At 39.0% G+C, this 26,937-nt stretch overlaps 1 protein-coding gene across 3 annotated transcripts; it reads right to left on the bottom strand.

Annotated features, from left to right (window-relative positions):
• Positions 1–1,420: 1,420 nt before the first annotated feature.
• On the bottom strand, positions 1,421–13,570 carry LOC104109717 (uncharacterized). Of its 3 annotated transcripts, none has more exons than XM_070176090.1 (7): positions 12,928–13,570; positions 8,470–8,522; positions 8,342–8,387; positions 6,238–6,315; positions 4,759–4,863; positions 2,690–2,769; positions 1,421–1,830 (listed from the first exon to the last, which is right to left on the bottom strand). In XM_070176090.1, the coding sequence occupies exons 1-7, from the start codon at positions 13,450–13,452 to the stop codon at positions 1,719–1,721; spliced, it is 999 nt and encodes a 332-aa protein (XP_070032191.1). In that variant the 5' UTR covers positions 13,453–13,570; the 3' UTR covers positions 1,421–1,718. The 3 variants fall into 3 exon arrangements, 2 of the variants coding, with proteins under 2 accessions (XP_070032191.1, XP_070032185.1); XR_011408203.1 differs by having other exon boundaries at positions 1,743–1,830; positions 4,684–4,863; XM_070176084.1 differs by lacking the exon at positions 6,238–6,315 and having other exon boundaries at positions 12,928–13,569.
• Positions 13,571–26,937: the final 13,367 nt, after the last annotated feature.

Here is a 26,937-nt window from a genome sequence, read left to right as displayed (position 1 = left end):
TAATTTAAATCCTCAAACAATAAATTATTTTCATCAGTGATTACAAAATATAATCAAGTATTTGAATTGACCTTTTTTTCCCTGGATTTGAATTAACCAACTAGAAAAATAATTCAATTTTATTCCTTTCCAAATTCATTATATAAATAAAACTATTTTTCAAGTTAACAAAAATCTCTGAGTACATAAATTATTTTTCAGAAAAGGACTATCGGCGATAAAAGAAATCAGAATATAAAATAAAATAGAATTAAATTATTTAACTACAAACTTAAAGAAATAAGGATGAAATTAGTAGAAGCCAAAAATGTATTCATAAAGAGATTTCAGGTGAGATACAATTTAACATTTTGTAAATTATATTATAAAATATGTATAATTACAAAATAATGCACAACTAAGATTTAACTAAATTCATCATATATGCATAGTCAGAAGATATTTAATACAATTACTATGAGAAAAATAATTTTATCCATTAAACAAATATTACATTTTATTTTAACGTCAATGTACATATTTTTAATTGATAGACACTATACACACATGCAACACACGTATACTAAAACTAGTATATATAAAACCAATAGATCAACTACCATATAATTGGAGCGATGCTCCAAAACTACACTGTTAAATTTCAATTTAATCATATCAGATCCTGTGTTGAAAGAGTGGCCAAGAAATAAAGCTTGAAATATCAGAAACAAGAGAGAAGGTAAACTAGAAGATTTTGAAAAATAAACATACAAACGACGACACAGTAGTTGCATTAGTCTTGAAGGAACGTAAAAAATTACTCGCATCAAATATTTACACTAGATTAATAAATGAATGACACGTATTTGCACATGTAATTTTTGCACTTAACAATGCATGATTATATTTCCACTTCGAACCCTAATAATTTGGAGGAAATCAGTTAAAGAGGACTTCTACAAGTCCATGACCCCGGATTTGTTTTTGAACGTTTTTTTTTTTTTTTAAAAATTTTTCTAGTTGCCATGAATAAGAAAATTTCAACTTATCTTAGTTGTCAATGGGTAAGGACTAAATGGAAAATAAGAGAAATAGAAACACTTCAAAATAAAATCTCTTACACCAAAAAAGAAACATCCTTTACTCTGAAGACCGATGCTCCTTCATCTTCTTCTTTTTTCCTTCTTGACCCTGCAGCAGTATCCTGCAATCAATTGACTGAGTCTTTTTCCTTACTTTTCTTTTAAAGGAAAAAACAAGTCTTGTTTTGGAAAAACAAACATCACTAACGTTTGGTTTAATTTGTTCTTGTTTAGTTTTTCTTTTTTGCTTAAATCTGAAAAACCATTTTCATAAATCACGACTATAAGTTTGGTTGATAGATTATAACTTTAAAGAGTAATATCGAAGTTACAGAATCGCACGAACCGAAACAGAAAAGTAAAAAATCGAAGCATACCGCATTTATTTCAGTGTAATATTGGTACAACATACTATTTAGAATAGTAAACCGAACCAAAACCGATTCGATGAACACTCCTAAAATTAACATTACCAAGCCTGCTAGTTCTATGTGCGCTAATTGCACCAGAATCCTCCGTTTGGGCACACCGTTAACAACATCCAACCTGAGCGCTCCGCGAAGGCCTTGAGGGCGGATAGAAGACGACATATGAAAGCTCCAGCAGGGTGCAGATGAGAGTGCCTACGGACCATTAAGTTAGTGAATCTTGAATGGTTTAGTTTCCTGAAGCTGGATCATATTTGTATTGTTGTTCTACCATTGGAGGTAGGAGAAGAGCAAGCCTGGTTTTGTATCTTGCAATTCGACGAAGTCTTTCTTCCCTTAATCTGCAGATTTCCAAGCACAACCAATCATATAGTCACCGATAAAGTCTACATCCAATTTCCAGCTAATCACATTTAATCCATATACCCTTCCCCACCCTGGAGACAAAGGAAAGGAAGAGAGACGGGAAACAAGTGCTAGAAGAATGGTAGAAGAATGGCTGCAAAATATAGTGAACTACTGGCTATAGATCTATCACAGTTCATGATCTGCTTCATCAGATCAATGTCCAGCCAGAAAGTCAAGACCAGGTCAATTTGTCAGCTAAATCTCCTAATTTCTGAACCGCGGATAGGTCATTATCGGAAATAATGGAAATGGCCGATAACCTGCCACTCTCTAATTTTGTGCACCAGAGGAATCCGAATGCATGTTTCTTTACTTAAAACTCTTTCTTCAAGTGTCTAATTTTGTTTGCATCTCTGAGCGCCGAAAGGGGCAGAGCAGGTTAATTACATGATTTATGAAGGACAACTACTTTTTCTCTTTCTTATTCAGATAAAGTGACAAAAATTTCCTTTCATTTATCAAAGGGCTAATAGTAACATTGGGATTTTGGGTAAAGAAAAATGCAAACATCGCTAACCTACTATACTTCATGATATATATATGTCTGTGTGTGTGTGTGTACGTGCGCATTCTTTCCCTTGCTGAACCAAATTACCGACTTCTTCTCTAATCTTAACAAATACCAAATGCCGAAGTTGAAGCTAATCAACAAAGGAAAAAGTAGATTTCATAATATGTGACCTTCCCACCTCTTTGGGGCACCACAGAGAAAGGGTCAGAAGCAGCTCAATCCACAAGGTAACAGTTACATCCTTAATTTCGAAAAGACAAAAGACCACAAATGTTTCTTACCGTGATCTAATCCTTTTAGCACGCTTGACATGTCTTTGCAAAAGTTCTTTTGGAGATAAATGCTCGACAGACCCCCCATCCTGCAGGTAGACAAAAGCAGAATCATTTGTTCCATTCTATACCGAACGCCAATTGCCATCTCAACTACCCAACCACATCAAACAACTAGGTGCAACTATGCATGCTGCTATGCAATCAGACATGAGAATCCTTACACATAATGAGCTGACTAGAAATGAAAAACCATGAAATTGCAACATGGCTTTAGCAGCACCCAGAGACAGATTAAAAGAGATAAACACGCCTCTGCGGACATGCTGCTAGTAGGTCAACCTTCGAAAAGATTTTGTATGTTATAAAACTCAGGATCCAGTGCACACAATTGAGCTTGCTTAACCTTTGAAAAAATATTTTGGAGATACAAACAAATTGAATATGGAGCTACTAGCTAGTATAGAACAAAGTAGAACTGCTGAAGCCTTGAAAACTTCCGAGTGTGGAGATACAAATAAACAGAATGTTGGATATAGCCTCTTGAGATCCAACATACTCCTTTGTTTCCTAAATGATGATTGAACTGCTCATATTTAAAGGGTACGTTCAATGCCTTTGATGAAAAAAAAAAACTCTTATAACACGCACCACGAGTAATCCACCGGACAGCCTACTCAGACATGGCCTCACACCAAGTACTGCAGCTGGGAATACATACCAAGAATCTCCAGGCTGTTACTCCCATGCCTCAAAACACTAGGCCATCCCTTAGGACATGCTTTTGATGAAAGTTAACATACAATTGACTTGTCTTTCAAAAGGAACTCGGGAACTAAACATTACCATATTTTCAAAACTTGGGCACTTAAACAAATAGTACAAAATCCTGGAACAGCACGATTGCATAGCACAAATCATTGATCTTATCTGGACAGCAATAACTGCCTGGCAGATGTAATGCTCAGCAAGGAGTAAACATGGTCAGTCAGGGAGGTTTTGGCACATAAACATTAACTGAGATCCATCTTCATTTGCTACTAAAAATCAACAGCCCAGACACCTTAGAAACCAGTTATCTCAGATACACCAATCATAAGTTTTTGAGTTGGTTTTTCTGTTTATTAAGTGGCTGGAAAACACATCTATTTTTGCTTTCTTGCGTCAATAACCAACTATTAATATAAACAAAATTAGTGTCAAGAAGAGCCGTTACCACAAAACTAAGAAAATAGTAGAGGAAAGATAAAAAGTAGCAAACAAGTGGAATACCATATACAAGTGATTCAAGAAAAGTTAAAATAAGACTACGACCTTACCTGAAATATGACAATTGTAATAAATAAATAAAAGATAGCAAAGGAACAGAACAGAACACCAGAAAGAAGTGTGATTCCACAAAGGATAAAGAAGACTGCATTAGTTCGAAATAACATCTACCAAAATGAGATAATAAAGATTAGAGGCAGCACCATAAAATGACAGCGGGAGTCACCAATCTTTATACTCCCACTTCTAGAGTTTGAACCAATCGCAGGAGGATCATTTACTGGAGAATAGTTTCATATCTTTCCAAAAACTGATTGAAGGAAAGCAATGAGGGTAACAAATAACAAGAAAGATTTGGATGGGAGTGAATTGATAGGAAAATGGACGACTAAATGGAAAAATTGAAAAAGGAACATACAAAATTAGAAAATACTAGAGCATGTCATGCAGTGAAGTGAGGCATACCAAATGCAACCTGCTAGCATGTTGCTGATTCAGGGCTTCTACATATGAGGACCCTGGCTATGATATATATTCTAGGTGACATTCTCTATAATTCGGGGACCTAGAACATCCATCCCCCCCCCCCCCAAAAAAAAAAAGGGAATCTAAAAATAAAGTAATAAAAATGTCGCCCTGATTTCATTTAACACATCCTTAAACCATGATTTACTATTAAATTTGAGTTAGATACTTCACGTCCCCAATGCAAACAACAATGGCTGAATTATTACCAGGCATCTTTATCATTTTGGTACAGGAATCATATTCAAAATTCACTCCCCAAGTAGATAAACTCAAGTTCGCACCTCTTCCTCTTCTTTATCTCCTTCCTTTTTCACAGGAGACTCGGCATCTTGTGGAGCTAGGGGCAAAGGTCTAGGAAGAGACCTAACACCATCCATGTATTGCGACTGCCAAGGAAAGGTAAAGCAAATAAACATAAAAATGAACAAATGTCATCTAAAACTACAATGTTTTTATTGCAAAAATTCAAACACCACATCAAGAAACTCATTCAAAACTATAGTTGCATCATTTTTGCCAAGAAAATTAATTTAATAATACACAAATGAAGATGAGAGAAGAATCAGAGCTAGAGTAGCAAGAGACAATCATGATCCGATACTGATTTCAAACTTTCAATTTCACCAAACGTCCTCCTCTATCTCTACAATTCATGAGCCTATCTTTTCCTCAAAAATTATTAAAGAAAAAAATTAAAAGAGAAAGGAAAAGGAGCAAAAACGACTATTAGCCCTAGTTAGGAAATTGAATGAATTTTTGGTCAGACTCGTGTGATGCTGACATCAATGAGGAATAATTACCCACCTCTTTAAAAAAAAGAACCTGAATGACTTTTGAACTACTAGGATCAGTATGAGTATTGAAGAGAAGTGAGAGCACCACGATCAGAACTGGTACACATCTTTAGCGTATTGTAATTTCAACTTTAAAAAATTAATATCATCTATGGACTATCTGAAAAGCAGTAAGTTACAATCATTCAAATCTAAACAAAACAGAATTACAGGTGGCACATATGTCTGGGATTGACTATTGCGAGTGTGCTTAAAGAACAAGCAAAGTAATAAGCATATGTGGAACTGAACAAGGCTGTAAAAGGGTTGCACTTATCATTTTCACTTGCTAGTTCTATATGCATCTATTTAACAAATGCCACCTAATAACCCACCCAGTCAGTGGAACTGAACATTTATGAGTCGCGACAATTTTATACCAACAACAGTTAACATAGGTCAAAAACCTCAGAAATGCAGTGACTGATAAAGATAGTTCATAATGCCAGAGTGTAATAACTAAAGGTTGAGAAAGATGATTGGAGCTTCTGGAACCATGAAACTATACTGAATGAAGCCCACTATCGCAGATTAATAAGTTGAAAAGAAGGCATACATCATTCTTCTCTTTTTTCAAGACCAACCTTAAGGAAAAACTTTGTATCTTTATGCAAGACTGTACTGATCAAAAACAAGAGAGACATGCTTATAAATGCAAATAATGCTACAGAAACAGATCAAATTTTTAAAAGCCGAAGCTGCATTTCTAGAGGACATGGTTCACAATTGTTATTCACCAACTCAAGTTGCATCTAAAAAGGTCATGTTAGTTGCACAAAGGACAAGCAGCTAGTTCGTTTGTATATTAACTGAGCTTCTACAAGCCAGAAGCCTTAAGTCACTCAAGATACTGTGGAAAAGAACTAATATTTCAAAGAGAAGGCACTTGTGACTTGTGCAATGCATAACAATTCTTTTTGAGCAAACCTGAGTTTCATCGGGAAGACCATTCCTCAACCATGAACGAGAAAGGGCATAGAGAGAAGCATTATCAGATATTCTGACCTACATCAGAAATTAAAGTATCCATCATGCAGTAAAAACATGTTTATATCAGGCATGGGATGTAAATAAAGCGCCTACACCAAATCATAGAATTGCATAATGTCTTCAAGATTCACAGACGTCTTATCTGTGCTGTTCCTTTTTGTTTTTCTTTAAATTTTGGTGGGAGTAATTACCCTCATGTTAGCTCCTTCAAGCCAAAAACAACATCAGCTGATATAGAACCTTTCTTTTTGAAACAGCTTTAAGCTATATGCAATACTGCAGATGAGAGGTGAATTCCAGGCAACATGCACAGCAGTAGCTACTGAGCAAACAAAAGGGAAGCGGGGTCACTTGAAATATACACTTAAGATGTTGTATAAATGAACCTTTTCGTAGAACGCACGTCTTTCACAGTACTACTAGACAGCAAACCCATTTCGTCTTTTCGTTAATCTATAGTTAAGCAGTGAATTCTACAATGAGGCTCATACTAAACCACAAAGACCCCCAGTGCGCCGAAGAACTAAGCAAAACAGCCTCACAGATCGAACGATCAACAACAGATATGAGATTGGGTAAAACTCATAAGAGAACCTTGGTGTTCTGTCAAGTCAAGTAGGTAGTTACCTTTTTTAGTTGCAATTAAATTGTATATAATTCATCTCAAGGCAGCAGCAACTTAATATAGAAAGGACACGCGCTCTAGGTTATCCAATTAAAACTGTAAGAATGCCATCTCCAGACATAAGTAAAATTTTCATCTCATCAGTAATGGGCTGTAAATCAAGTAAATAGATGCATAATGCCACATTGCATCTCTAGCCATAGACAAGACTACCACATAAAACAAAAATAGGAAAAATCACTGAAATAAATGAGAGAAATTTAAAATTGCAGAGACACATTTCTGCATGAAAAAAGTCTCTTATAATTGCATTTTAAAACGTTACATATCACAAAAAGATTATCAAGTTTTAGAAGTTCATTGGAGGGAAAGAACCAACACCATAAATCAATTAAGAACCTGCAATCCCAAACTAGTTGGCGTTGGCTACCAAATACCATAAATGCTTAGAGATAATCCATTCAGTACCTAATCCCCAATACTAACTTCTTTTTTCAATAACCGTGGTATCCGGGCCAGCTTGCACGCACCTTGACTAATTTCATGAAGTACCTACTATCTCCCATCAGCACAGGCACCGGATAACTCTATCCACCAAGGCTCGGATAGATAAGAAGAAATCACATAGTGTTTTTGCCACCGCTGGAATTTGAACCTGAGACTTCATGGTTCTCAACCTACTTCATTGACCACTAGGTCACACTCTTGAGGCTGATCCCCAATACTAACATTATTCACAACTAAATTGTATTTGGTTGCACCTCCGTTGGATTATAAAGAAGTGTGATGAGTGAAAGGATGCCAAAACAATGTCATTATTGAGGGCCTTTTCCATAACATTTTTGGAAGCTAGACATAGCATTATATAGTATGTGGTGCGACTCTCCATAAATGTTACCGCATCCTCGCGGATCCTCCAATAATGCACTACATTGGAGGATCAGACACACATCGGCGAAATATTTGGAAAATTCGAGCAAAATAGTTATATTCACAACTGAATGAAAGAGAAGTGATAAAATAGTCGCCAAATAGTCAAATTCTAACATTTTTTTTTCCTTTCAACTTATTTTTTAGGATGGGAAATAATTTTAATGGCTTCCATCTGTCAAAAATCCAAGGGTGTGGCCTAGTAGTTAATGAAGTGGGTGGAGAACCATGAGATCTCAAGTTCAAATTCAAGCGGAGGCAAAAAATACTAGGTGATATCTTCTCATTTGTCCAAGCCTGGTGGCAGAGTTACCGGTACTTGTGCTAGTGGGAGGTAGCAAATGCCCGGTGGAATAGTCAAGGTACGCGCAAGTTGGCCCGGATATCACCGTCATCGAAAAAAATGAGGGTCATGTCAAACATCAACAACAACAAACACTGCAAGTAATTTCATAAATCAAACTAAACAACAAGATAGACACTTACCTTTCTGTCTCTGACTATAGCAAAGGTGTCATCCTTACTTCTGTCCCTACCGTTCGCAAAATATAGAGCTCTAAAAATTGCCATATCAAACATATAAGGAAAACAAGATGAAGCAAAACCAACATTACCTCCCCTCTCTGAAGCCATTACAATCTGAAATGGAAGGTTGAGTAGGAGCAATCTGGATGCAGAAATATAATAGTAAACAGGATTAGAAGACAACAGAAGGTGACAAAATTGTGAGAAAAAGCTAAAATAGATCTACGGAACACATTAACAGAATATCTTTCATTTAAAATTTCAAAACTGCATTACTGAGATACGTCATTCAGTTTAATCTGTAGGTGAGTACTGCCACAAAGCAGTGAAAAGAAGCCGCGGGCAGAGAGAGGGCTTGCTTTTCTTCTCAAAACTTGTGAACCAAAAACGGGACCCAGTCCCAAGGTGTAAACTCGTATCCCCTTTCTTTATCTCCTCTTCTTTCTCTTAATTATGAATTGAGCCTCAAATTGTTTTTTTCTCGGTCAATTTGAAATTCCTTTTTTTTCTTCATCCTACATCTTTCTAAAACTCGAAAACACATGTAGTTGTATCTAAAGAGGTTTGGCCATCGATAAAATATTAAAGTTTCCCCATATAAAAGTCACAGCAAATCTTTTACAGCTTTAGTCTTATCTCCAAAAGACAAACCCAACACCAAAACAATCCCAAAACCAACTCTTCCATATTCAGATCTAGACACTCAAAATTACTTTACAGCCAAAAAAGAGAAATATTTTGATCTCTAAAAAGGAAACAAAAACCAAAAAGTTCTCAAATCAAAATACCACCTAAGGTAGGAAGCATGCTATTCTTCCGATCCAATGCAAAGGGCGGTCGACTTGACAAAATTAATTTTAAGAAAATCTCAAGCCATTTGCAAACTTGATGCCCAAATCATTTTGTAGAAGTCAAATTATATTGTCCATTGATGCCATCATGAAGTTTGGTTAGTACAGCGATGGATGCTACAAATCCAACTGTTTATATCAGCACTTTTTTTTATAAGGTAAATTGTATTAATCAAAAGGGAGAAAAAACTCCCGCATACAAGAAGTATACCAAAAAGTAGAGAATTTACATCAGAACATGATTCTCTACAAAAGACGCCCAATCTTCTACACAAGTATGGACTATATGTGTGCACCAAAAAGCGATCAAAGATAAAAGACTATTTTTAAGGTGTGAAAACGGAGACTCAATCCCCTCAAAAACTCTCCTATTTCTCTCCCCATACTATCCACATGAGAGCTAACGGGGCGAACTTCCACGCTTTTTGCTTGCTTCTTCTACGGAAACCGGCCCAACTATATAGCATTTCCTTTACAGTGTTTGGCATCACCCATTGAACACCAAAAAGATTCAAAACTTCCCTCCACAAACCCCAGGACACAGGGCAATGCAGCAGAAGATGATCAACTTCTTCCCCTGAGCTTTTACGCATGTAGCACCAACAAGTGTAATTCCTCTCTTTCGCAGATTTTCAGCTGTCAAGATCACTCCCCTCGCTGCTAGCCATGCAAAAAAGCACACCTTCGTGGGCGCCTTAGGAATCCAGATCGATGAGTATGGAAAAGTGACCTCCTCTCTCGCCAACATACTCTGGTAAAATGACTTTACGGTGAACAAACCATCGCCACACAACCCCCATCTCCAAGAATCACAAGATGGATGGGGCATGTCTTGCCCGTATAGCAGTGCCAACAAATTTTGGAGCTCCGAAATCTCCCAATCTTGCATGTTCCTTCTAAAAGAGAGGTCTCATACTACCCCCTTCATGCTCCTTGCGAATCTGTTGGACCATTAATTCCTTCTGGTTTGAAACTCTGAAGACGTGGGGGAAAGAGACCCTCAGAGTATCCACTCCACACTACCTGTGATTCCAAAAGTTGATTCTCCTTTCATCTCTCACCCTGTAAGTGATGTTGCCATAGAAAGCTTCCCAGTTCTTCATGATATTCCTCCACATGCCACACTCGAACGGTGCTGTGATTGCCTTGGTCCCCCAACCCCCTCCCGTGGAATCATACATTTCTACTATGACCTCCCTCCATAGAGCATGCTCTTCTACCCCGAATCTCCACATCCACTTCCCCAACAAAGCTCTGTTGAATACCCTAAGATCTTTTACTCCAAATCCACCCCACTTCTTTGGGGAAGTGACTGTCTGCCAATTCACTAGATGAAACTTTCTAGTTCCATCCACCGCATCCCAAAGAAAAATCCTTTGAAACCGCTCCAGTTTTTCTGTGATGCTCGCAGAAGCTTGCAACAGGGACAAGTAATAGGTAGGGATACTCGACAAAGTGCTTTTGATAAGCACTTCCTTACCGCCTTTTGACAAGTACCGTTTCTGTCAGCCTGCTAATTTTTTTTCAACCCTTTCAATGACTGGATTCCAAACCGTAGTATCCTTATGCGAAGCGCCCAATGGTAGACCCAGGTAAGTAGTGGGAAGAGAGCCCAACTTGCATCCGAGAACATGAGACAAAGCATCAATGTTAGCAACCTCACCCACCGGGAAAATCTCACACTTGCCGAGGTTGATTTTGAGTCCTGATACTATCTGAAACCACTGCAGTACCTGCTTCAGGCAGGTCAACTGATCCATATCGGCATCACAGAAAACCAGGGTGTCATCCGCAAAAAGCAAATGAGAGACTCTTCGGTCACTAAGCACCCCGATCAAAGCTGAGAATCCTCTCAAGAAGCCTCCACCCGCCGCACGATCTATTATTTTACTCAGAGCATCCATCACTAAAATGAATAGCATTGGGGATAGGGGGTCACCTTGCCTGAGACCCCTGTATATATCAGCACATATACATATATTCTCAAAACGTGTTAGCGTGTATGATAAAGCACTTCTTTCTTCCCTACGTTTTGGTTGTTGCTTACTCTTCTTTTTCTTCGTTTTTAGTCCAAAGGTATCTATATAAAGATTGATATGGCAGAGAAGATAAAATTTGACAAGACTAGTGGTTATGTATATGTTAGAGTTCGTAAGCAAAGAATTTGTGGTCGTGCTAGGTTGACACTCATGAGTACCTTTTTTGGGGGTAACCTTCACTCTTCTTATTTTGTTTTTGATTTTTCTTTTTTTTTCTGATTTTGCAAGTTCTTTGTTGTCATCAATCGTGGTCAATATCATTCATAAAAGGTCAAGCTCATACTTCCTTGATCCTAATTTACGTGATTCCAGGTATGCAAACAATTTAGATATATGGCTCATTGTTTCAAAAGAATGGAATGATAGATGAAGATGTTACTCATAGGATTAAAACCAGATGGTTGAAATGAAGAAGTGCTACCGCCTACTGGGGTGTCATGTGATAGAAGGATGCCTACATAGGTAAAAGGTAAGTTCTATAGAACGGCTATAAAACCAGCTATGTTAATATGGTAGTGAATGTTGGGCTACTAAAGTCCAACATATCCACAAGATGAGTGTTGCAGAAATGCGAATGCTAAGATGGATATGCGGTCACACAAGAATAGATAAGATTAAAAATGATCACACCGAAGGTGCAAGTAGCACACATTGAGGATAAAATGAGAGAAAGTCACTTGAGATGATTTGGTCATATCCTGCGTCGATCTACAAATGCATTGGTCCATAGGTATGAAACTATGGTGAGGGAAGATGTTAAAAGGGACGCGATGGACCTAAAATCACATGAAAGGAAGTTGTCTCAGAAGAACTACACATTCTTGAAATCAATGCAGACTTATCTTAAGATAAGGCACAACGTAAGAAAAAGATCCAAATAGATGAGACCTACTAGTTGGGAATAGGTCTTAGACTTGTAGAGAAACTCTATTATATATTTATATATATAATCGTATTTTTTACTTTCACTTTTAATTTATTTTTGTAATGATGATGATATGAGTTGAGCTTAAAGAAATAAATGAGGATTCATATTGCCAACCCACCTTGTTTTGAGACTGAGACGTAGTTGTTGTTATTGTTGTTTCCTTTGACCTGGCATATGTAGTAAAACTATTCATGTATTCTATATAGTGGTTCAAGAAGTAAGATTAAAATTATCTTTATGAAGACGTTGAACTTTCCATAACAATAGGGTGAATCCTGTGGTAACTCTTTCATAGTAAATTAATGGCAAAGCATTGAAGGGTGCAGGTAAAAGCTTTCCTCTTAAAAGTAAAGAAAACCACTATGCTAATAGGAGATAATCTAGGTGAAGCGTTACGACATAATATTCAAATAACGAATACCGGAAATCTAATCACTTAAATAAAATCTACTGTTACTAGTAGCAAATATTTGGGGACTTCACTTCTCAACTCTTCAGTTAATCACAACTAATCTAAAGAGCTTCTGTAAGAAATTATGCCCGCTGCAGAATGGGCAAATCTTTTTAACGGATTAAGCTACATGGCAAGATAGTAATACAATGCATTTAGGAGCTCTCTTTTATGGCAGAGATCTCTCCATACCAAGAAACCGAATCACAATGGATAAAAGTCAATTATCAAGCTAATAAAAGGGAGCATAAAACAAGAATTACGAAGAAAAAAATAACCTTAGGATGCGAAGAAGAAGTGACAACTGGAAATCCATTAATCACAGCTGAATTGGCAGTAGGAGACGACCCAACAAGAGTATGTTGCAGATGGGTCGGTCTAACACCCGCACCAGCGGTCTGAACCGAACCCGGATCCATGTGATTCAGCCCAAAAAGTGGTCGAGAGCCAACAACGGACCGATTGGGGTAATTAGTAGTACTAGGTTTGGGCAAAAAACCGCGGCCGGATGAAGCGACTGGGTAGAGAAAGCTTTGAAGATGAGGTGGCGGGTCGGGATTATTAGGAGGTTTTGGTACTAATTGAGAGTAATTAGGATTGGAGGGGGGTGGTAGGCGTTGGGGTGGTTGGGTTTGGGTAGGTGGGTAGTGAGAAGATTGGAGGGAAAAAGGGTGAGGTTGAGGTTGAGGGGTGGGTGGTCTTATAGGGTTTGGGATAATTGGTCTTATGGTGCTAGTGGTTATGGTGGTTGTTGTGGTGGTTGACGGAGGATCTAGCGGTGGTGGCGGGGTAGAAAGTGCCATATGGGTGGGTGGTGTTGGCGGGGAAATTTTTTGGGTATTATTATTAGGGGTTTGAAGATTTACTAGATTTTGATTTTGAATTGGAAGTCTTTCTCACTTTGAATTTTTGCAAGTTGCAACGGTGCGAAAAAAGTGCTTCATTCCTCATTTATATACGACATCGTTTTGTGATCATATTGTGGCATTTTGCACTTCGCATCCCTTTAATTATTGTGAAAGTCATTTACCTCCTTAAAGTATTTTCTTTGGACTCTGTCAATGCACCGACACTTGGCTGAAACAATATGCTGTTTTCTCCTTGAGCATTGATTCTCCCTTATGCTTTAATATCTTTAATTAAATTATTTGACATCCAAAATTTATTGAGTTGTTAATTTCAATTCACATTTGATAGGTCCACTAAGGGATTAAAGTGTTCTTCATTGAAAAGTTTTTTTATTTTCTGAACTCTAATACAATATTTTTAGTTGAGTGTGAACGAATCTCAACTTTTCAGTCACATCCTTTGATGACATACTCTCATGCGCCGTAGGTGATAAATAATTTGAATGTTTAATATTTGTGTCCATTTAGAGGGAGTATGTATTTCACAAGTTTTAAGACACATATGGTTAAAATAAGACAAAAATAAAAATAAGGACAAAAAAGGTTAATGCTTGAACTATCATTCAATGGGCAAGAGTTGCATTAAAAGTGAGTTGAAAACAGAAAAAAAAAGGAACGACAAAGCAATGAGGATAAACAAAGCCATGGTAAGCCCAAAAATGATTCCACTTGATATTAAGACTGATCACGTTGAAACTAGAGGGATAACCAAGCAAATACATATGTAATAAGCTACTTTTGATTTTATCACGGCATATATTGATCTTGATTTAACTTTTGTTGATGATAAATAGGTTTATGAACTTTTTCTGTTTAAACTAGTTGTTCATGGAGTTATATTCGTTAGAAGTATTTAGGGATGGAAGAGCTTACAAAATATGAATAAGACGCAATAATTAACAATATAAGATAACATAGAATTTTGAATATGAAAAAGAAATGGTTCCATAAGATGTGTTTTTTTTAATTGAAGGTGCAGCGACTTGAGGGACACGTGTTAGTAGGATGTGGTTAGTAACTAATTATGTATTAGAATAATTAGTTAGTTAAGTTATAATGTTAGTTGTTGATAGCTGTCAGTAGAGGTTTAAACACGTGTATATAAGAATAGTGTATATCTCTTCTTTGGTAATGAGAATCATTTTCATTTTCAACACACAACTGACATGATCTGCTTTCTCTCTTAGTTGTTCGCATTCACCAGTTGTAGTTAGGGTTCTCAATTCAAGTACAACAGGTCGTTAATGGTGATTCTCAATATGGGATCAGAGCAAATGGGCTACTAGTGTGGTCATCTCATCTGATCAGAGCTTTTCGCCGAAAATTGTAGGTGCGTTCAACAGATGGCGCTCGACAACGAATTGCCAGAAAAGCTAAGTCATAACCATCCATTGTTTTTGAATGCCAATGATAATTCAGGAGCGGTGTTAATTTCTCTGCAATTGAGAGGATCGGAGAACTACTCTGTGTGGAGCCGAGCGATGTGAATTGGGCTTTTAGGTCGCAACAAGCTAGGGTTCATCGAAGGCATATGCAAAAGAGAAAAGCTATGATCTGAATCTCGTTAATATCTAGGAACGATGCAACACTATAGTATTGTCGTGGATAATGAATTGTGTCTCACTTGAATTGCTCAGTGGAATTGTGTATTCTTCAAGTGCTAGTGTAGTTTGGGGAGAATTAAAAGAGCGATTCGACAAAAATTGATTGCTCAAGGATTTTTCAAATTCATAAACAAATTGCAAACAATCAATCAGGGTACAAGTTCAAATTCTTCATATGTTTTCAAATTAAAGCTGTTATGGGCATAATTTGACTCATTAGCCCCAATTCCGGGTTGTGATTATGAAAAATCTCGAGAATTTGTCACTTTCATGGAGCGTCTGAAACTCTTGCAGTTTTCTCACGGGACTAAATGAGTCTTATGAGCAGGCTCGAAGCCAAATCCTCATGATGATTCCAGTTCCCACTATAAACAAGGCGTATTCAATGCTTATAGAACGAGGGAGTCAAAGGAGCATGACGAACTCTTTTACCTCAATTGAAGGAGGTGAAGCAATTGCCTTAATGACTGCAGGAGCAGGACCTATGCAGAGACCAAAGAAGAACTATAACATTCAATGCGATTGTTGTAAGATGAAAGGACACCCACATGAGGAATGTTACAAATTGATAGGATATCCTGCTGATTTCAAATACAAAAAGAAAGGAGGAACTCATGCTGCTCACAATGTGTCTGTAGAAGATCACAACATGCATGGTCCAGAATGAGGAAATCGCATTGTCAAAGAGCCTCGGTACAGTAATTCATACACATCAAAAGGCATTTTCTTCACTCATATCCTGAAGTTACTTAACAAAGAAAACACTGGGGAAAGTTCAGCAAACATGGGAGGTACACTCAATGCTTTTCTAGTAGATACATGTAGAAAAGAGTGAATAATTGACACTGGTGCGATAAATCATATAATATCTGATAATTTGTTGCTCAATAAGATCAGACTAAATGAAGCAGAAGCAAAAAAAAGGTTCATTTACCAAACAGAGGTGTCACTTATGTAACCCATATAGGCTCATGTAAGCCGAGTAATTGAGACATAGTGGATAATGTACTTTGTTTTCCAGATTTTAAGTACAATTTATTGTTAGTCTCCAAACTCACTAAAGAGCTGGAATGTATGGTTGCATTTTACTCTGATTTTTGCATATTTCAGGACCTTTGCAGTGGGAAACTCTACTTAATGCTCCATAAAGCCTCTACTGAAGGTTTGTTGAACACAACACAAGGTTTTTCTATCAGAAAAGAAGATAATAATATTAGATTGTGGCACAGGAGATTAGGATATGCTTCAACTGAAACAATAAACCAAGTGTTTCACTTGTTTGTAAATGCTTGTAGACAAGCCTTAAAGGATTATACTGTGTGTCCATTAGTTAAACACACCATATTACCTTTTAAGAATAGTACTACTAGAGCTAATGCAGTGTTTGACTTGATACACGTTGATGTATGGGGGCCATATAATGTACAAATATTTGACGAAAATAAACTGTTTTTGACTATTGTTGATGACCATTCTTGAATGACATGGTTATATTTATTAAAATTAAAAAGTGATGTTGTGGTTGTTTTGAGAAGATTTCTGAAGTTAGTACTTACTCAATTTATAAAAAGAGTGAAGATAATTAAATCAGATAATGGAACAGAGTTTATGAATCATGAATGTCAGGAGCTATTTCAATCATATGAGGCAATACACTAAAGGACATGTATTTATACACCTCAGCAAAATGGGAGCTGAAAGGAAACATAGACATGTTCTAGAAGTGGCAAGAGCCATTAGATTTCAGGGAGGCATACCTCTAATATGTTTTGGGAGCAGCCCACATTATCAACAGACTACCTACAATAGTGCTTCAAGTAAAAAGTCCATATGAGGTGTTCCATAACAAGCAACCCGACTGGGATCTTCAGGACTCTAAGATGCTTATGTTATGCTAAGAGGATGCATAATCATGACAAGTTTGAATTAAGAGCAGTACTAGAAGCATTCATGGGGCATTCCAAAGTAACAAAGGGATACATACTATATGATCGAACCAAGCATGTGTTTTTTGTAAACAAGAATGTAGGTTTTAAGGAAAATATTTTTCTTTTCAAGCAAGGGAGCAATAGCAGATCATCTGTGTTTCTTGATAACATAAATGCAACTCCACTTGATGATGATCTTGGTATGGCATATTAGTTTCCACAAGCTGCAGATACTGGTGTAGATGTTGATGCATGCTTTGATGTATTTGATCTAAGCTATGAAGCTTCTGATGACTCAGTAGATGAGTCACCTGTTGGTATCCACAGTCCACCAGATGATGCTGGAGACATTCCTCAAGATACTGATCACTTAGCATGTCATTAGAAGATGACCCTGCTCCATCAGAACACCTTTAAGTTGTATCTCAGCCATTAGATGTTTCACCTGATGATTCCTTGAGGAGATATGATAGGGATAAAAGGCCTCCTATATGGATGACAAACTATGTCACAGTTACAGCCACTACATATCAACAGTCTCCTCATAGTCTATAGTGGAAGCATCCAGAGATAAGAGATGGGTGGCAGCAATGAGAATAGAAATTCATTGGGGCTATATAGTGTATAAACATTTGATGAAAATAAACTATTTTTAACAATTATTGATGACCATTCTCAAATAACATGGTTATATTTGTTAAAATTAAAAATGGATGTTGTGGTAGTTTTGAGAAGATTTTTGTAGTTAGTACTAACTCAATTTACAAAGAGAGTGAAGATAATTAGATTAGACAATGGAACAGAGTTTATGAATCATGAATGCCAGGAGCTATTTCAATCATATGGGGAAATACACCAAAGGACATGTATCTATACACCTCAGCAAAATGGAATAGTTGAGAGAAAACATAGACATGTTCTAGAAGTGGCAAAAGCCGTTAGATTTCAGGGAGGCATACCTCTAAAATTCTAGGGACATCGTGTTATAGGAGCTGCCTACACTATCAACAGACAACCTACAGTAGTGCTTCAAGGAAAAAGTCCATATGAATTATTCCATAATAAACAGCCCGACTGGGATCACTTCAGGACTCTAGGATGTTTATGCTATGTTAGGAGGATGCATAATCATGACAAGTTTGAAACAAGAGCAGTACCAGCAACATACATGGGGTATTCTGAAGTAACAAAGGGATACATACTATATGATCTAACTAGCATGTATTTTTTGTGAACAATAATGTAGTTTTAAGGAAATTATCTTTCCTTTTAAGCAACAGAGCAATAACAGATCATCTATCTTTCTTGATAACACAAATGCAACTCCACTTAATGATGATCTTGGTATGGCACATTGGTTACCACATGCTGCAGATAGTGATGCAGATGTTGATGCAGTTGATCCAAGCTATGAAGCTTCTGATGACTTAATAGATGAGTCACATGTTGGTATCCATTAAACAGTAGAAAAATATACAGACCAAAGGCAACACGAAACAACCCACAAAACAGTTCACTACAAGTCAAATAACTCGAACTCACGGCTTTCGATCACCGTCCCGTGAGTTCTAACTATTAGGAAACGAATTTATCAACATTCCTTGATATTTAAACACTTAAATACAGAAAGTACATATTTTCTTAACTATGAAGTACCTTCCAAAACTCAAACTACAAAGAAAAAAAGAGGCGATATAGCGATACTTACGTCGCATGGATCGTTTTAATGTTATCGCTTCTTGATTCCGTGTCCGAGATGATAATCTTGTTTGAAACTCTTGCAGAGAGCTTAAGAGTAAATTTAGGGGTGTTATTTGGGTGTGTTCTATGGAAAAATGGAGAAAGAGACGGGATGGGATGTAAATATCCCATTTTTCTTAAAAGTCAAAAAGGTGCTACTTGACACCCTATGATTGGCCCTTCTTCCAACGCTTATAACCTTTTATACAGGTGTCGTATAAATGAACGGTTAAGAGAGTTAGAAACTACATTCCAAGACCTTCAATTTGGTATACAATATGTCCCAAAAAGATCTCATATAGCACACAAAATTTATTTCTCAAAAAGCTCTGTTACAAGGCAAATCCTTAGTCGGTTTTTCCGCAACTTTAATCCGATTTTTCCCACACTTCATATTTTCCATCCAAACATCATATATAGCCATATTATGACTTTAAAATCATTTAAATCGTGATTAACAAGTCTCATATTCATTACGTCACCTTGAGACGCACAAGGTGTAACAGGACTAGTACTCGTACTCGAAGTCCCAACAGGCAAAATGATTCGCCAATCCATAAGATGCCCGGACATGACTAACAATCAGGCGAAGTGTAACAGGACATGACTGCGCTGCGATTCTCAACTCGTGGTCAATTAAGTCATATGGACTTTCCAAATCAAGGAACAAAGGTTGCAAAAGTATCAGACCGAAATCTGCAAACTGCTACCCGAGTTCGACAAATGTCAACTCGACCAGATCCCCCGAGCACAGAATACCGAGGCGGAAAACCTCGCCAAATTAGCCACAACCACCAAAAACATTGCAACCAGATACAAAAATGTAGTCTATCTTTTCAATTCATCAATAGACCTAATCGAGGTAAGAAACATAAACCTGACTTGGGACTGGAGCAACTGTATTGTTACATACTTGAAGAACGGAATACTCCCAATTGATAAAAAAGAAGCCAATAAATTGCGGATATAAGCAACCAGGTACAACATCATTCACAGCGACATGTACAAGAGAACGTACGATGGCCCTCTGGCGAAATGCCTGGGACTAAATTAGACGCGACATGTCCTTGAGGAAGTACACGAAGGCACTGTAGAGCTCATTCCGACAATTGGGATTTGGTCAGATGCCTCATACGGATAAGGTATTATTAGCCCACCATGAAAAATGAGGCCGCGGATTTCGTGAAAAAGTACGAGCAATGCCATAAGTATGCCCCAATGATTCACCAAGTAGGAGAACACCTATACTTAGTGACTTTCCCTTGGCCCTTCATCAAATGGGGAATAGACATCGTGGGCCCCCTCCCCGCTTGATGAGGTAACGTACGATTTCTTTTGGTTTTAACTGATTATTTCTCTAAATGGGTAGAAGCATGAGCATTAGCCTAAATACGTGATCAGGAAGTGATCACCTTCATGTGGAAAAATATCATAGGCAGATTCGACCTCCCCAAAGAGATCAGTTGCGACAACGGACCTCAATTTACAGGAAAGAAAGTCACTGATTTTTTGAGAAAAGGCATATCAAAATAATACTCTCAACGCCATACCACCCCGCGGGCAACAGACAAGCGAAGTCCTTCAACAAGTCGATACTAAACATCATGAAGAAGAAACTCGAAGACGCCAAAGGGTTGTGGCTGGAAATATTACCAGAATTACTCTGGGCCTACCGAACAGCATCGAAGATGAGCACAGGAGAGACGTGATGAACTAAAAACACAACACAAAATTATGCTCGCTAGTCGAATATCGTATAAAAAATATCGTATCTAGAGGGATTGGATTTAAATAGTATTTTCGTAGCTTCTAGTTTTAATTGCTATCCAAGATGATCAACAATTTAGAGTTGTGTGATTTAAAACTAAAATTTACTAAAAGTCTAAACTATTGGCTAATGACAATCGCAACAAGAGTAAGCAAGAATATATCAAAGGGAGAAAATATGGGTTGATTGGATAAGTGTAAAATACTTGTTTGGGAATTAACTCTAGTTACTTCACTTCTATGGTTTAAGTGAGTCTCTCGAATTCACTCTATTATGTTCAAATATTTAGTAGAAATTCCTCTCTCGATTAAGTCTCAACCTTACGATATGAACTAAGTTAAGTTTGGTGGATATATGCAAGATTTCGTAGTGGATTGATCCTTAGAAGAACCTCTTTCGCTTATTCTCCTAACTAGGTCTAAACATTAATTAAACTAGTCTCTTTCGATTACTAACAAGAATCAATGAATTCAACCAATAAGATAATACAGAACATCACAAATTATGCCTCTTTCGATTACATAAACAAGTGAATATATATGCAATAATAAAAATACCCAAAACGATTCAATACATAAAACTAGTGTCAATATCAACAAACACTTCTCAAAACACCAAATCCATCAATCCCAAAGGAAGAATTACTCCATGGATATGAAGAAATTAATCACAATTAAATTTAAGTCAAAGAAAAACATAAAACATCCAAACCCTTATCTTGAGTGACGATGAATGGTGAAATCCTTGTGCTCTTGCTTCTCCCTCTTCTCCTTAGCTTCCTTAGGTCTAAATTATGTCAAAAGTTCTCAAAATACCTTTTTCTATGTATATATACCAAGTAGGGTCGGGCCTAAACAAATACACCTTCTCCTACGCGAAAAAGGACACTTTTTCGGAGTTGGACGTGCGCAGCCGCGCACCTGGAAGTGTGCCCGCGCACTTGACCACGCACTTTTCACACTATTCTGCCCCATATGCGCGACTAGTGGGCGGCTGCGCATGTGCCACGCACTTTTCACCATGTTATGTTGGGAATTTGAAAAGCATAAAACATGAAAGTTATAACCCTTTGAATTAGCTTTCCAACAATATATTGTGGCGTCCAAACAGAGCCCTGAGCGAAAAGTTATGTGCATTTTACTAGACACTACGCAGTATGCCTGCTCGATTCTTCGTTCATTCTAAACTATCATTCGTTGATCCCCGAACACGATCTCGGCTTAATTCCTTGGTCTTTTACTCAGACTTCAAATCTCAAAATCACTTGAATTCATTCCATAACACCTACATAGCTCGGAATCACTCTTACAAGGCATAAAACACATAATTAGTGCAAAACACTCGTGATTAAAGCTCAAACTCAACAAAAGTGCAGTAAATTGGAATGTAATAATCAACTAAAACATGAGATTATAGCCTACCATCAAGATGCCTTACTCATTTGTTTATGGGACTGATGTAGTAATACCGGTCGAAGTCGAGGAGCCCAGCCTAAGATACTCCTACGAAAGCAGACCCAGCAACGATGAAAGCAGAAGGCAGGAGCTCGATGAAGTCGAAGAACAAAGAGATATAGTCTACATAAGGATGATCGCCCAAAAGCAACAATTAGAACGCTATTATAACAAAAAAGCCAAAGATCAGGCCACTCAAAGACGGGGGCTACGTGCTTAAAGCTAAAACACAAGCGAGCAAAGATCCACGGGAAGGTAAACTAGGAACAAATTGGGATGGCCCGTACAAAATCACGGCGACATCGAGCAAGGGGTCATTCCAACTAGAAACAATGGAAGGAAAGCTACTACCAAATAACTGGAATATTGCACACCTCAAGTACTTCAACTTCTAATACATAAAGCGTCCCCAAAGTCGTACTCTTTTTCCTTTACTTGAGTTTTGTCCCAATTGGGTTTTCTCAAGGAGGTTTTTAACGAGGCGACGGAGGGGACACTTCAGATTAAAATGCGCACAGACGGAGGCACATGACGGCTAGTTTATTGCTCGACCTCTTAAGACTTCTCCAGATCGACCAATGAAGGGGCTGGATAGGCTAGGACTGGGACTGGAATGGAAATGCCAACCAACGTCCGAAAAAATATGTAAATTTCTCCAAGTGTACGAACAAAGCACAAATACATGAAGTTTATCTCTATTTATCTAAATGTACAACCAAGGCAATGTTGCCTTAAAGATCACAATGCCGACAAATGTTGCACCTAGAGGCACTCAACCGGCCCTCGACCATAACTAAGTATAGGTTGTATTCGACCTCGTTCGAATCAATACCTAACCGGCCCTCAGCCATAACTAAGTACAGGTTGTATTCGACCTCGTTCGAATCAACACCTAACCGGCCCTCGGCCATAACTGAGTATAGGTTGTATTCGACCTCATTCGAATTAACACCTAACCGGCCTTCGGTCATAAATAAATATACGATATGTTCGACCTCGTTCGAACTAACATCTACTGGCCCTCGACCATGATCAAACTTAGGTTTTGTTTCGACCTCGATCGAACTAACACATGTCGACCTACAACCATAATTAAACTAAGGATATGTTCAACCCAACTCGAGCTAAATGATTGTGACTAAGAAAACCAAGCAACAAGATCAAAAGCATACAAGTTCGAACCGAAGATAAAGAATCAGGTACAAATAACAAAGCTGGTATTTCATACTTAGAATATTTTTTACAAAGGCTCGAAAAGATGCCCACAAAAAATGCACAAGTTTGCGGCAAAACAAAAAGAAGGAAAAGAAAAACTACTAATCGCCGCCAGGCCCAGCAACGCCATCGGCCTGATCACCTAGGCAATCCCCATTTGCCCCTTCACCATCACCATCACCCTCAGGATACTCATCCTCATACCATGCGGCCTCTTCAATCCGATCCACGCCCGCATACCCCTCATCATCACCGGCCTCCGGTGTAGCAGGATCGTAGCCACAAACGACCCGAGCTCCACGTGCCTTAACACGAGCATCCTCGAAGACGGCTTCTAAAATGGTTCCCGCCTTCATCAGATCTCTAAATATATCTAGCTGGGCCTCGGCGTGAATCCACTCCTCGTACTAATCTCGAGGAACGTCAGGAAAATAGGAAGATGATGGTCGAGCTAGTAATTGTGCCTTCTTGGCCTCAAAAGCGGTGACTCGATCACAAAGGCCAGAAGCCTCTTTCTCTAATTCTCCAATCCATTCATCAAGCCGCTCTTCTTTGATTATGGCCGTCTTCAAGGCACTCTCTCGCTCGTAATGAAGAACACGGATCACGATCTCCAAAGCCTTCGTCTTCCTTATAGCCCCCGACCGAGCTAACTCCGCCTTCTCGAGATCCACTGCCTTCCCGGCGACCTCGCCACTTAAATCATCTGCTTTGAATTCACACTCCTCAAGCTTGGCGCGTAGCGAGACCACCTGGGCTTGGAGATCGCCGCACTGGGCTTCGACCCCCTACTAACCTCAAGTTCCTCTTCTTTATCTCTTAGTGCCTCCTCAACAACGCTGTATTTTTTGATGACCCTCACCAGCTCGTCATCCTTTTCCTTCAGTTTGTCTCGAAGAGCCTGGAAATTGCCACTCTCATAAAACTGCCTACAAATCTCGTGGTACTTGCCATAGTACTCGCGGTATTTTCGTCATCCTTTTCCTTCAGTTTGTCTCGAAGAGCCTGGAAATTGCCACTCTCATAAAACTGCCTACAAATCTCATGGTACTTGCCATAGTACTCGCGGTATTTTCGCTCCATCTTCAGAAAAATAGCCTTACGCCTCTCCTCTCTTCGGCCACTTTCAATTTCCAAAATCACAGTCTGAAAGAGAAAGAAAACAAAAACGGAGAGTAAAAATGTAGCCTAAACGTTGAACTTGACAAATAAAAATGAAAGAAGTCGAAAAGCTTACCCTAAGAGCGAGGCCGACTATGCTCCTTGATAAGGTAGCGTCATCCAGCTTTTCAAGGATTTTACCCTCCACATCGAAACAGAGGGGACCAAGGGAAGAAACCACGTTCTCCGTATTTACCAACAAATCTCGATCCATGAGGATTGCAATGGTCCGCATTGACCCCTCCAATCTCACTTCGAGTCGGGTAGATCCATCCCCCATCATCCTCACCTCGTCAGCGTTAATATCAGAGCCCGTCTCATAGCTATCCTCGGCAACACTTTTACTTTTCCTGTCGGCCAGCGAAGAAGGACCGTCAGCCGGTCGCGAGGCCGATGGATCATCTTGCCGTAAAGTATCAGAGACCCTCGCAGATGGCCCTTCGACTTCCATCGTGGCATCGGGAATGGACACACCCATTACGGCCTCAGTCGATGGCAGAATCTCAGACGATAAATCGATGTCATCTTCAAGCACTATTGTCGTCATCTCACGGATGACAAAATCGCCCCTTACTAAATCCACAGCCCGGGCGACCCCATCACCGATGTCCACCGATCTTCTCTTATGGGGAACCAAATTTCTGTTGCTCGGCGACTCCTCCTACTCATCCACTAGACGATGCAAAGGGGAAGCTAGAAGCTCTGTTGTCGATATGTCTGCAGGCAGAGAAAAAACCGATGCCGAGGCAATAGTAGGTGGGGTCGACGACCGAGCAGACCTAGCCGCGGTAGAAGAAGAAACATAAGTAGACGACCGGGAAGGCCTAGCCGCGGTCACAATGGGAATAGACACCAAAGAAGTGGTAGCCTTCCTCTTACGAAATACATGAGGAAGAGCCCTCGGCCTCCTCGAATTGAAAAAGAAAGATTGAAGGTTATCACTACCAAGAATAAACCGCAACGAGCAAGTGACCATGAGGTCAAGATAGCAAAAATTTATATAGATGAACTCACTGGCCAAGGAAGAAGCAAGCCCAGACTTCTTGAGAAAGCCTGTCCATTCACGAATCCCCACAATGTGAGGCAGAACCCGACCAACCCAATTCAAAATGTCTCCGACCAAAGGAGGGGCATAGTCTTGGCTGTACGAAGAAGTGACAAAATTTCAGAGCCGACGACTAAGACAAATCAAATGCTTTTGGCAAAAAATAGATACTTACGGGCGTAATTCCAAGCCTCAGGGAAGCCGTTCGCATTGATCACCACGTCTTCGGCCCTCACAAAAAAGTAGTTGTGACAGAACTGACTATTTTCCTTGTCATCCATCTTCACCACCAGGCATCTACCTCCTCAGTGGCGAAGGTGCAACATCGCCCCCTGTAGAAACTAGGGGCGAAGAGATGCATCAGATGGCGGAGTGTGATCTCGACCCCGGCCAACTCCGCAAATTTTGTGAGCATTGATCCTAATAAGCTTGTAGATGTATGGAGAGAGTTGAGCTGGACTAACGCCATAGTAGCGGCAAAATTCCTCCTCCAACGGGAGAAAGGGGAAGAATATAGCCAACATTGAAAGGATATGCATAGAATGCGCAATACCCGGGGCGGTGGATTTGTACCATATCACACCCTGCTGGGACCAGATAGATGTGGGCAAGAATGTTGAATTTTGCCCTAAGTTAAGCTAGATCGACCTCTTTCATCGCTGATTCTGAGGTCTTGGACTCGCCTTCAGGTTCCTTCGAAAAGTCAGGCCTAACTTTCTCACTGCGAGGAATAATTTCCTCCACCGTAGGAAAATGCTCATCTTCAACGGCGATAGAGACACCACCAACACTAGGGGACATAAGCACCGCCAAAGGGACAGGGTCAGCTCTCGCACTAGAACCAGAGGATACATTAGCCATATTTTTGAAAGAGGATATTCAGGCAAGGAAGCATTAGAGGCAATAAAAATCGCTAAGACCAGTAAAGAAGATATGCGGCAATGGAAGAAGAAGAAGAAGAAAGCACAAGGTTTTTATGAGAAAAATGTGTAGGGAGCAAATGGATGTCGTTACACCTCTTTTTATAAGAATTCATGCATCAAAACCAAGAGACTATGCCATCATTACCTGGCACTGGAGTCGAAACAACAGCCCCCGACCGACAGTCGCAAGGGAAACGACGCAGAGCATCGGGAAAATGCACCATAATGACACACGATGTCATGACATCATTCTGGTGTGGAAGCGACACAACCCCAAAGGTTGTGGTTCACGAAAGGTCACGATGTCATCTCGTCTGAAACGTCATTGCTCGACTCGCTCGTCCAAATTTTTCCAACCGCAGTAAACATAATCCGCTCATTAAGTTCGCCTGAGGCCGACCTTAATAAGCGGAGGGACTAACTGTATGGGTCGATATCTATCTCAGTACTGGGGGCTAAGCAATATCGAGAAAAGAGCCAGCCGAGGTCGATCAGGAGATGGTGAAGCCCGTGGTCGAGATGCAGAAAATGGTCGGTGTCGA

This window comes from Nicotiana tomentosiformis, chromosome 1 (genome assembly GCF_000390325.3).
Source record: "Nicotiana tomentosiformis chromosome 1, ASM39032v3, whole genome shotgun sequence".
Lineage (NCBI taxonomy): Eukaryota > Viridiplantae > Streptophyta > Magnoliopsida > Solanales > Solanaceae > Nicotiana > Nicotiana tomentosiformis.
The sequence above is the reverse complement of the archived record's forward strand: the minus strand, read 5'-3'. Positions and strand labels throughout refer to the sequence as shown.

What these genes read in the sequence shown, in the direction of transcription:
- LOC104109717 (XM_070176090.1), bottom strand. Translation starts at nt 13,452, where the DNA reads ATGGCACTTTCTACCCCGCCACCACCGCTAGATCCTCCGTCAACCACC. An exon ending in CTTCTTCTTCGCATCCTAAG is followed by an intron (nt 8,523 to 12,927) that starts GTTATTTTTTTC and finishes TTCTGCATCCAG; the next exon opens with ATTGCTCCTACTCAACCTTC. An exon ending in GAGATAAAGAAGAGGAAGAG is followed by an intron (nt 2,770 to 4,758) that starts GTGCGAACTTGA and finishes GTCTACCTGCAG; the next exon opens with GATGGGGGGTCTGTCGAGCA.